General features: G+C 44.5%; 1 protein-coding gene across 5 annotated transcripts in view; it reads left to right on the forward strand.

Moving 5' to 3' along the window:
• ifnar1 (interferon alpha and beta receptor subunit 1) overlaps positions 1-12,198 on the forward strand; it is a 32,299-nt gene extending 20,101 nt beyond the window's left edge. For 4 of the 5 annotated variants that reach the window (XM_002942796.5, XM_018091400.2, XM_004912138.4 and 1 more), the window contains 2 exons: positions 8,286-8,440; positions 10,373-12,198. In XM_002942796.5, coding sequence (XP_002942842.5) covers positions 8,286-8,440; positions 10,373-10,582 — 365 coding nt within the window. In that variant the 3' untranslated portion in view covers positions 10,583-12,198. Of the gene's footprint in view, positions 1-6,554; positions 7,786-8,285; positions 8,441-10,372 lie in introns of those variants that run through there. The other variant, XM_018091401.2, reaches the window with a different exon arrangement.

Raw genomic sequence — 12,198 nt, forward strand, 5'->3', positions numbered from 1 at the left:
GCAGCTAGTGATATTTATAAGTTTATCATAGTTTATTTAATCCTTAAAACATCAGAAAAAAGCCTTACGCATTTCGTACCTAGGGGTACTTAATCATAGGCTAACTTTCTTTTACAAAGACAACACTATTTAAAGATATAATGGCCAATGAGAGAAGTGGGAGGAACCTGGAAATCGGCCAATCACGTTATGTCATTCATTAGGTTAAACAGCTGGTTATAAAAAATTACTACAAATCCCTTTCAAAAGCTTTTTTTAAGTCTTGAAAAAAGATCTTTAGATTTAGAGAGGAACTTTGTGTTAAAAACTCAATCTTTCACCTCATCTGTTACTATAGGCATTGATAAAGTCACTCCTAACCTTCGAGGAGGCGACATTATTCAGGTTCTCATTAAAAAAGAAACGAAATGGGGGCGTGGCTAACCTAGCACTGAAGCAGATGTGCCTTCTGAGGGTGCTCCCGGGTTCCCACAGCAGTCCTTTGCCATCTGCCCAATCCAACCCCAGCAAAGCCTCACAAAACAGCACAAGCTGCCCCTGAGACCCATCGCTGCAATTTGGGACAAAAACGAGCTCTCCCGCTCCATCTGCCGCATAGATCCAGTTGCGGCCTAGTAAAGCAGAGAAGCCGGGGACTCGCGTGATCGCGGCCCCACCGGAAGCGCGGTTCTCCCAGAATCGGCTCCTGGACGCAGCTGCAGGGGATATAAAGGTACAGGAGGAGGCAGAGCGGGGAGGAGAGACTTGGGGGACCCAGGGGCGCCCATCATTTGGCTCACAACTGCCTTAAAAAACCCAACACACCAGCCTTATCTGTGGCAAGCAGCCAGAACCTAGCACCATATAACTGTGGCTGCACATAGATGGTAAACTGCCCTTTCCTAACATAAGGAACCACCATCCATTGAGCTGCCCAGAACAGGCCAACTAGTTCCCATCCAGGCGCAGAACACCTAACAGGGACATTAAACAACACACAATACTGAAAAATCTGAGGCACCTGGGAGGGTACAAGATGGAGATTTGAACAGTTGCACTTAACAGGAGCCCCGTGCATCATTTAGTCCTCCTGCCGGTAATCCGGCGTTTAAATCAGTGGCAAGTTACCCAAATCTGCACCAGAATTACTCAGAGCACCCAGATAACTAAAATGGGGAAAAATACTCAAAGGGCCCGCTTTAAAGCGGCAACCCGCCTGGAGCGATTCGCACACACGCACCAGGTCTCAGGAGACAATGGAGGATCACAGCCACCATCACCAGCCCTCCTGGATTCGCAACCGGAACCCTCGCCAACAGAACCGACTATGAGCGAACTGCTGGGGGCCATAATTGAAAACCGCACTACCGCCACCACACAGCTGGAGGAAATTAAGGTAGATCTTTCACTACTGCGCCAGAACAGAGTCTCTCACCTAGATGACGCCGTCCCCCGCATGCAATCAGATATACAGGCCATCAAACAGCAATTACAGCAAGCCGTAACCAAGTCTGAGGACTTGGAAAATAGACTGCGCCGTAACAATGTGCGCCTGATAGGCCTACCTGAAAGAGCAGAAGGACAACAACCAGAGCAATTTATAGAGAGATGGCTGAAAGACACATTGGGCCAAGACACATTTTCCAGCACATTTGTGGTGGAAAGAGCGCACAGGGTCCCCACCAGACCTCTACCACCATGGGCCCCTCCGCGCCCCTTTTTATTTAAGCTGCTCAATTACAGAGACCGAGATGCCGCACTCAGGGCAGCAAGGCTCAAAGGTCTCATCCTGCTCAATGGCGCCACTATATCTCTATATCCAGACTTTTCACCAGCAGTCCAAAAGGAAAGAGCGACCTATACAGCCGTCAAAAGGAGGCTCAGAGAGGCAAATGTTCCCTACAACATGCTCTACCCGGCAAAGCTGCGAGTCCAGGAGGGAGGAAAAGCTATATTTTTCACTACCCCATCCGAAGCAGATGAATGGCTTACCCGCAAAGGAATACAGAGATCCCCGCCAAGGGCAGGGAGACCCCCCACTTCCAATTCAAGGCAATAAAGATGGCCAGCGACCGACAATGAATCGGCTACATTTATATGGTAGAACTATGCCCCACGATACCGTATACCAGACCTGCTCAACGGAATAGAGCTCTAACACGGTTTGACCATCCTGGTAAAACGGCAAGTCATCCTCACCGATCAACCATATGGCCACTTCACATCTAAGATACAATATAAAGGTGCACGGGCACAATGTTAGTACATGTTCAACACAAGGTTGGGCCTAGCTACTGGGTCTCCAATAATATCTGGGAGCCCAGTCTGCCCACTAAAGACCCCTCATAATATTCTCAACGTTCGGTGTACAAGGCCCACCCAAGTTATAGGGATGGGCAGGTTGGGAGTTGGGGGTAAAGGGAATGTTATTAATATGTTAACTTTGTTTTTTTTTCCAAGAAAATGTTAAAATGAATATTTGTTTTATATATGTATATGCCAAACTCAAGACATACACACCTGGTTGACTCTAGCTGCCTCAATCCCCCACTAATGCAACCCAATGGCTAATAACAACCCCAGCAACCGACACCTTTGTTAGCTATACTCTCCTGGAACATAAGAGGACTCAATTCCAAATATAAACGAAGCCTAGTCTTCAATTATCTCAAAAGAAGACCCTGCGATATCTTCATGTTCCAGGAGACTCATTTAAACTCATTTAAAAGTCCTGGCCCTACGAAAACCGTGGATAGGCTGGTCCTACCACTCCACTTACTCCACACACTCGAGGGGTGTCTCAATTCTAGTTAAGAAAAATCTACAATTTGAACTCACAAAGATGGTCACGGACCAGTTCGGTCGATATATAATATTACAAGCCAACATAGCAAACAAACCACTGATACTGGTTAACCTATATGTTCCACCGCCATTTAACATAGATCTACTTAACCAAATAATGAACAAACTAGCACAATTTTCTCCAGCCCCACTTTGCCTAATGGGCGATTTCAACTCATGTATGGACCCATCCCTAGACAGACTAAACGCCAACATCCAAGGCCCAACAAAACTTGCACAATGGACCACCTCCATGCTCCTCTGAGATGCATGGAGATGGAAACAGCCGACACAACAAAGCTTCTCCTGTCATTCACAAGCACATAAATCACTGTCTAGAATAGATCTAGCACTAACCTCCCCAGACATGCTGCCCCTACTTGACCAAATAACTTATCTTCCACAAGCCATCTCCGACCACTTCCCTTTACTACTAACTCTTAGATGGTTACCCCCAACAACACATAGAGCCTGGCGCCTGAGCCCTTTGTGGCTAAAAAACACAGAAGTAGAAGCCAGGAACACAGAGGCCTATGAGGAGTACTGGACTACCAATATAAACACGGCCTCCCCAAACACAGTCTGTGATGCATCCAAGGCTACTATGAGGGGAACTCTGGCACAGGCAATAGCACAGGCCGTAACAATGCTAAAGCCCTAGTAAAACAAGCAGAGGAGGAGCTGACCCAAGCAGAGAGAGACCATATTCTCTCCCCCTCAGACCACTCCTATAAGTTACTCCAAGCCAAGAATGCCCTAGAGAGAGAGGAAACAATTCTTACCAAAAAAGCTATCCTATACCAATCCCAACGAACCTTTGAAAAAGGAGATAAAAACGGGAAACTCCTGGCCTTTCTGGCCAAGGCCCAAACTTCTCCCTCTGCAGTAGCAAGAATCCAAACCTCAACAGGGACATGGGTCAATGAACCCTCACTCATAGCACAAGAATTTGCAACGTTCTACCAAAACCTGTACACCTCCACAGTAAAGTATACCCCTACTCAACTCTCCCAATACTTAGACACTATTACTATACCAACACTATCCCCAGGCTCCCGGGCACTTCTAGACCACCCAATATCCACCCAAGAGATAGAGCAGGCCATTGCAGACCTACCCCCCAACAAAACCCCAGGCCCAGACGGACTCCCTGCAGAGTGGTATAAAGCCCTGTCAAAAACAATTTCAATTCACCTTCTGGAAACCCTACAATATGCATACGACAACAAGACGCTCCCCCCATCCCAACTAGAAGCCCAAATAGTGGTGATCCCTAAACACGGGAAGGACCCAGCCGATTGCTCCTCCTATCGCCCTATTTCCCTCCTGAATACCGATGCAAAAATATTAGCAAAAATCCTGGCTAATAGGCTAAAAAGGGTTATAGCTGACCTCATTCACCCCGATCAATCAGAATTTATGCCAGGAAGGTCCACTGCCTTTAACATCAGACGCTTATTTACTAACCTGCAACTGACACACGCAGAGAAAGGATCCAGAATCATTGCCTCTCTAGACTCTGCTAAGGCATTCGACTCAGTCGAATGGCCATACCTCTGGGAGACACTGAAAGGTTTGGCCTGGGTCCAAGATTCATTGCATGGGTAAAACTTCTATACAATGCTCCAAAAGCATGTGTCAGGGTAAGTGGGATCACCTCGGCCTTGTTTCCCCTGACAAGGTGCACAAGACAGGGATGTCCCCTATCCCCTATTTTATTTGCCCTAGCAATCGAGCCCCTGGCTATACTCATTAGAGAATCACAGTCTATCAAAGGTCTCACGTATCAAACTATAACCGAAAAAGTCTCACTTTTCGCAGATGACCTACTTATATATCTAGCTGACCCCGACACATCCTTATCTGCTCTGTTACAAACAGTCAACCAATTTGGTAACTTCTCAGGCTTAAAAATAAATTGGGAAAAATCGGTCCTCTATTCTTTAGATAATCCAAACCCCCCAGCCCTGGCAGTAGGTACTCCCCTCAAATGGGTCTCTTCCTTTAAGTACTTGGGCATTACAGTACACTCAAGACTTGATCAATATATATACCTCACAACCTAAACCCTCTCACGAATGACACGGAGAACTGGGCCAAACTCCCACTAACTCTATGGGGACGAGTCAACATCTTTAAGATGATCTATATACCAAAGTTTCTCTATATTTTTCACAATGCTCCAGTATATCTCACTGCCAAAGTATTCAAAGCTATTAACAAAATACTTATTCCTTTTCTGTGGGGTAATAAACATCCTCGTATTGCATGGGAAAAATTAACTGCCTCCCACACAGATGGAGGATTGGCGCTCCCGAATTTACAGTTGTATTATATGGCTTCACAGATATACTATCTGCACTGGTGCTTCCTCCCAGACCCTTACAACCCAAACATGACACTTCAGGCTCTTACTCTGGGCTCAATAGAAGGGATGAACAATTTTCCCTACCGGCACGTAAACGACTTCCCCAAAGTACCCACCACTCTCTCGGTGCCATACAGGAACTGGATTGCAGCCCTGAAACTCTATAAAAGAGACCCACCACTGGTCTCAGCTAGGCTCCCAATATGGGGGAACTCCTACCTTCCACATCTCCAAAACCTGCAAGAATTTATATTATGGCCAACTCAAAATTTCAAATACCTCGGGGACCTGCTGATAAACTCTACCTTCCCCACATATGAACAAATATCCTCGAGGTGCCAGCCCCCAAAACCACAATTTTATAGATCAGTGCTGTCCAACTGGCGACCCCCCTCTGTGTGGCCCCCAACCTGTCTGGCTGCTTTGATGTATTACCATTGTATAACTTTTAAATGGTATCAGTACTGAGATTAACTGCCCCCCCTGCATGGTTTCTCACCTCATATTCAGGCTGTAATCCCTCTGTATTGTTTAAACATGTAGCCCCCTGTGTTGTTCACACCTTTTAATCTCTGCATTGTTCACCCCCTGCAGTGTTCACACCTCGGGCTGTAATCACCCACATTGTTCAACTGTTCACACCTCAGACCTGTGTGTAGGCAGAGTATGGCACATAGGCAGCATGGGGCAGGGAGGGTATTGAACACACAGGCAGGGTAGGGCAGAGTATGGCACACGCAGGCAGCATATGGCAGGTAGAGTATGGCACACACAGGCAGGGTAGGGCAGAGTATGGCACACACAGGCAGCATATCGCAGGAAGAGTATGGCACACACAGGCAGGGTAGGGCAGGCAGAGTATGGTATGTTCTGGAAGTTTCCAGTTGGAAATAGCCAGTAAATGGTCCCTAAGGTGTGTAATTATGTACTGGGGGTTGCTGTGCTATCCACAGGGGAAGAGTCATATGGATTTTAGGGTGTGTGTTCATATGACATAATATAATACTTTCACATATGAATGATGGTTGATATCCCTGCAGTGAGGACCAAGCATTTGGGTTTTTGCTGCACTACCACCATTGTGATAAAATGGATGTGGTTTGAAGTGGGTTTGGTTTAAAAGGGGGAGTGGCTTCCATTAGCGGCCCTCCACCATGTATGCGCGAGAAATTCCGGCCCTCGGCACCGCAGAAGTTGGACAGCACTGTTATAGATATTTGCAACTCAGGCATGCTTTCAATGCCCAATTTGCTACACTTAGCCCAGAAATAACATCACTCGACATAGAATATATCCTCCATAAGCCTGAGGCTCCTAAACTAGTATCACATATTTACAGTATTCTCCTTTCTACCAAACCCAGGCCATTTGAAACAGCCAGAACCCGATGGCTCACTGACATTCCACAACTGACCTCTGAGGTCTGGGAGGAAGCAACAGATAACTGCTACAATTATTTAATATCAACCAGAGACCACCTGGTACAGTACAAAATTATGCACCAACTATATATCACACCGTACAGGCTACACAAAATGGGGAGGAAACCAGACTCCTCATGTCCCAGATGCAATGCTTCACCAGCAGGATTTTTCCATATGATATGGAGCTGTCCTGACATCGCCAGGTACTGGTATAAAATCCTAAAAAATCTAGCTGATAACCTGGACTTTCCCCATGTCACGTCTCCCTCCATATGCCTTTTTGGAATACTAGAAGACATTATTCCAAGCAGTTACGCCAGAAATCGGTACCGAACCCTTCTTTTTTATGCTAGGAAAAACATCGCCATGCATTGGATGGGAGCACGGCCACCGTCCATAAAAACATGGAAACAGTTGGTAAACCAAGCAATCCCGCTAATTAAACTTACCTCAGAAGCAAGGGGAACACAGGCTAAGTTTGACCTGATCTGGAACCCGTGGATTGAGGCAGGGTTGGACTAACTTTATACAACAAGTCTTATATGCAAAGTGAAATTACATCTCTTGCAGCTCTGTATAACCAATTGAAACTATTGGGAAATGTACACTACTAATGTTTGGCACAACTGTCCGTCTGTTGTTAATAAAAAAATTACCTTTAAAAAAAGAAACGAAATTGATCTTTCACTTACAGACCAGACAACCCAACGGTCATAACTATGAATATGACGTTACCTGCTATGTTTAAAACTCTTTTTTTCTTGTACAATTTTGTCCAAATTTGATAATTGAGCCTAATGGTGAACCTTTTTCTCTAATTAGAGAATATACCTTTAATTGTGTAAAACTTACTTGTGTGTATTCCTAAAAATTGACTATTTTAAGTTCATGAACGATGTAATGTGATTAACCCATAAAGGTTCTTTTACAATTTGTTTAAATGCTAATGCATAATGAGATAGATTTGTAGTAATTTTTTTATAACCAGCTGTTTAACCTAATGAATGACATAACGTGATTGGCTGATTTTCAGGTTCCTCCCACTTCTCTCATTGGCCATTATATCTTTAAATAGTGTTGTCTTTGTAAAAGAAAGTTAGCCTATGATTAAGTACCCCTAGGTATGAAACGCGTAAGGCTTAAATAAACTATGGACATTTATAAATATCACTAGCTGCTTCTTTAGACTTTTTTGACAAAGGATGTACAGTAAATGAGCCCTGTAATGTTATGAGATACAGAGGTTGCACCACTGGGTTTGGTTACGGTGGACTAAAAGGAGCCTCACATAAATCAGTTTTGAGGGAAAGGCATGCAAACTGCAACCACAATCCCATCCAGGTTCAGACTGGACCAGCAGAAACACCAGGGCCCTGCCGACCCACCCTTGATCCCCGGCAGGAACTTTCAGTGCCTTAGCCCCACCCTTCATTGCATTTGCAAGGAGCTAAAAGGTACGTGGTGGGCAGGGCACGCAGGGGTGAGGCTGTGGACGAGTCCATGACTGGTGTGAGCCTCTGAGGTAGTCCTGATGGCTCCCAGACACCCCACCCAGTTGGACACTGATCCCAGTTAGTGGTTCCTTATCTGTGATGCCAGTCATGTGCCCAGGCAATTGCATGTTGAATTGAGTCCATTATTCTAATGTTAAATATGTTTATCTTTTTCAGATGCTCTGCCAGTTTGGAGTGCGGGGATTGTTATCGGTGTCCTCTTAAGTGTAGTTCTTACAGCAGTGCTGGTTTATCTCTGTGCTTGTCCTTTGAAACGATACGTCAAGCACATATTCTACCCCACCGGGAAACTTCCATCAAGCATCGAAAGCGTATGTTGTGTTACTAGAGCATTTAAGTTCCACTGTTTAGTTTAATGGCACACAGGGCGTCGTGACCTCTGCTGCCTTCTGTGGCTTTAAACGTTCTGTTACCTGGGGCCCTGTGTGCCAGAGCCCTTAAATACAGGCTTTTATGGCATAGCTGCCATGCATAACTAAAGGCAAAGCACACCATGTGAAAACTAAAAGATTCAGGCAATTTTTTCAAAGGGGTTGTTCACCTTTGAGTAAACTTTTAGCATAATGTAGAGAGCGATATTCCAAGACAATTTGCAATTGGTCTTCATTTTTTAGAATTTGTAGTTTTTTAGTTATTTCATTTTCAGTTAAGGAGACCTCCAGTTTGGAGTTTTGGCAGCTATTTGGTTGCTAGGGCCCAATTTAGCAACCTGGGAGTGGTTTGGATGAAAGGTTGATATATGAGTAGGAGAGGGCCTGAATAGAAAAGAAAGTTACAAAAATTAGGAATAACAATAAAACTGTAGCCTCACAGAGCGATAGTCTGTGAGCCCACCCCCCCCCCCCTTTAAAAACTGCAAAGAGTTGGAAGAAAAAGACAATTCAAAAACTATAACAAATAATGAAGACCAACTGAAAAGTTGCTTAGAATTGGCCATTCTATAACATACTAAAAGTTAATTGAACGGTGAGCCACCCCTTTAATTGCTTTGGGCCCAGTAGCGTACCTTGAATGTGCCAGACCCACATGCCTGCAGCCAGGGCCGCCATCAGAAATCACGGGGCCCCTCACAAAAAAAATTTTCTGGGCCCCCCTCCCACCAGTACAAAGGACTCACAGATATGAGACATTGGTAGCCAGCAGGGCCCCCCTAATACATTGTTAGCCAGCAGGGCCCCCCTAATACATTGTTAGCCAGCAGGGCCCCCCTAATACATTGTTAGCCAGCAGGGCCCCCCTAATACATTGTTAGCCAGCAGGGCCCCCCTAATACATTTTTAGCCAGCAGGGCCCCCCTAATACATTGTTAGCCAGCAGTGCCCCCCCCAGTACATTGGTAGCCAGCTGTGCCCCCCTTGCCCCAGTACATTGGTAGCCAGCTGTGCCCCCTTCCCCCATTACATTGGTAGCCAGCTGTGCCCCCCTTGCCCCAGTACATTGGTAGCCAGCTGTGCCCCCCTTCCCCCATTACATTGGTAGCCAGCATCTTGTTGTTCGTTGGCGTTGGCGGCGGCTGCTGCTTCACACTCCTCAGGCGAGGCCCTTCCTGCATGACACCTCGGCAATTCTGACTGCCGAAAGAAGCCAGGCCCTTTTATAAGGTTGCGCCCCGTGCGTACTGACGTGATGTACGCACGGGGCGCGACCAATAGGATCACCCGCTGACCACCAATGACAGGGCCCGGAATTGATTTAAGGGGGCCTGAGCTACTAAGAAAACTTTAGCACGGCCGGGCCCCCTTTTAAAGTTAAAATCGTCCGGGCCGGGACGGCTGTACCCCCTGTGCCCCCCTGATGGCGGCCCTGCCTGCAGCTCTGAGTGCCTAGTGCCCAACACTAGTTGCACCTGTTGTGCATGGGGTGCAGGGCCACTATACAGAGAAGCAAGGGAGCACTATTTGTAGCACCTGTAATTGCACAGGTTTGCCTTTGCGCATTGCACATACATGTGCAAATATGTAGCATCAGCAAAATTGCATTATATTGGGGTCATGAGAGTATATGTTTTGGCCACAATTTACTAAGGCAAAATGTAAAAAGTGTGTGGTTGAGCAACAGTATTTAGATTCCCTTGAAAGATATAGATAAGGGGTAATTCTTTGCAAATGTATTATGCTAGAAATCTACCAACCAAAGTATCAATTTGGTCTTTGAAACCCTCACTCTATGCTTAGGGGCTGTATAATATCATACCAAGCTAATTAGATCTGGATCCTGGCTGATGTCTCTTTATTTTATTGTAGGGTATGTTTGATTCACGTGTGAAAATTCCATTTGTATTACAAGAAGAAGAGCCAACAGACCTGTGCTATATAATTAGGAACAGTGAGCATGATGAAGACAGTGTGCAGAATCGTAAATATTCATTGAAAGAAAGCAACACAGACTCTGGTAATTACTCAAATGAAGATGAAACCACTGGGGACAATGGCCTCTCCATACAGAGAATGTAGCCTTCTCAAATGGACTCCCAACTCCAACATTTTTGGTATGGCTATGGGCAACATTACCGATGATGTTTGTCTCCAGTGTTAATAAAAACACCCTATAATGTGACAGCCCACAGTCATACCCTGCGATGCACGGAACACAGGCTGGAACAATACACAACATTTCACTTACCATTTATTAACTCAGCATGGCATTAAATAGTAAGAAAGTTAAATATGATGAATGATTTGTAGACATAACCATGAACAATATAGATATGAAGAGAAAACAAAACTTGGGGCTTCTGCTGATGTTAAATTTCGGCTGCCCCGTCACTGGCAGGTTCAAGCTGGTGGGACTGCTGGAGATTGAGCTGAATCTATAAAGCACTGCTGTACATAAGGCATGGGGAACTTCAACTGACACAGTTAGGAACTGTGGGAGTTGGGGTCACAGGGGGAAAGAGGAGTTGGGGTCACAGGTTAGCTGCCAAGCTTGGGTAACCAGCTACTACCCCCCTTGTATCCTCCTGGTGGCACTGCATATGTATCAAAGGACAAAGCACATATTGTTGGGTAGAAAGCTATTGGATTCCCATGGAACACAAGAAGTATTCTTGCTTTGTCCTTTGATAAGTATGCAGTGTGTGTGTGTATATATATATATATATATTATTATATATAAGCTGCACCTTATTGTTATTATGATGCACTCTTTATAAGAGTTAGTTTAATACATTATCGAGGTATTAATATTTGTGTTTGTGTTACCCTTAGCAAATAGGCTGGGGAAGTGGTAACAAACTTAGATTGTTACTTGTAACCAAAGAGCTAATTTTATCAGTAAATATATTACAGCTAGTAATTATTAATTCTGGGTAATCCGTAATCAGGACCTATGACTGCTGGGGAGACACAGTGGGGAACTGACTGATAAAAGATATTCATGAAAAAAGATATTCCTATAGTATGGGGCAAAATGAATTTGGCACTTATGTAAAGTATTTGTTTGGTTATATTCCCTGCACTACTGGGTTCTGACTCTGAATTAGGGAACAGAAACTCCACCATTGCCCAATGCACTTGTGCTTGTGCTACGGTTTATTCTGGAAGGTTGGTTCATTGACAAATGAATAGAACGGAAGTATGAAATGAATTAAAGGTGCAGTTTTTCTTTTCTGCCTGATCAGGCAGTGGTTTAAATGAGATACTGGAATATGAATAGTAGAGAAACTGAATAGAAAGATAAGTAATAAAGAGTAACAATAATAATTAAATTGTAGATGTTGAAGGAAAATAATTCGAAAACTTTAAAAAAAAACAAAGAAGATCAATTGGTGGAAAGTTGCTAGGAATAGGGTATTCTATAACATTCTAAAACGTAAAGGTGAACCACCTCTTTAACTGCCCTATAGATTCTTATGAAATAACTGTGGTGCTTAACACGTGTATTATACATTTCCACGTCTATTTATCGATGGGGGGGGGGGGGGGAAGATATTTGCCACGAGTCGCTGGTGTATAATGTGACCACATTCAGTAAGTATTCAGAACTAAAATGTATCATGTTTCCTGTTTGTACATATGTTTTTATTGAAACTGAATCTAATTAAAGTGCTGTTTTACTTTCTTTTGTAAAA

This window comes from Xenopus tropicalis, chromosome 2 (genome assembly GCF_000004195.4).
Source record: "Xenopus tropicalis strain Nigerian chromosome 2, UCB_Xtro_10.0, whole genome shotgun sequence".
NCBI classification, from domain to species: domain Eukaryota; kingdom Metazoa; phylum Chordata; class Amphibia; order Anura; family Pipidae; genus Xenopus; species Xenopus tropicalis.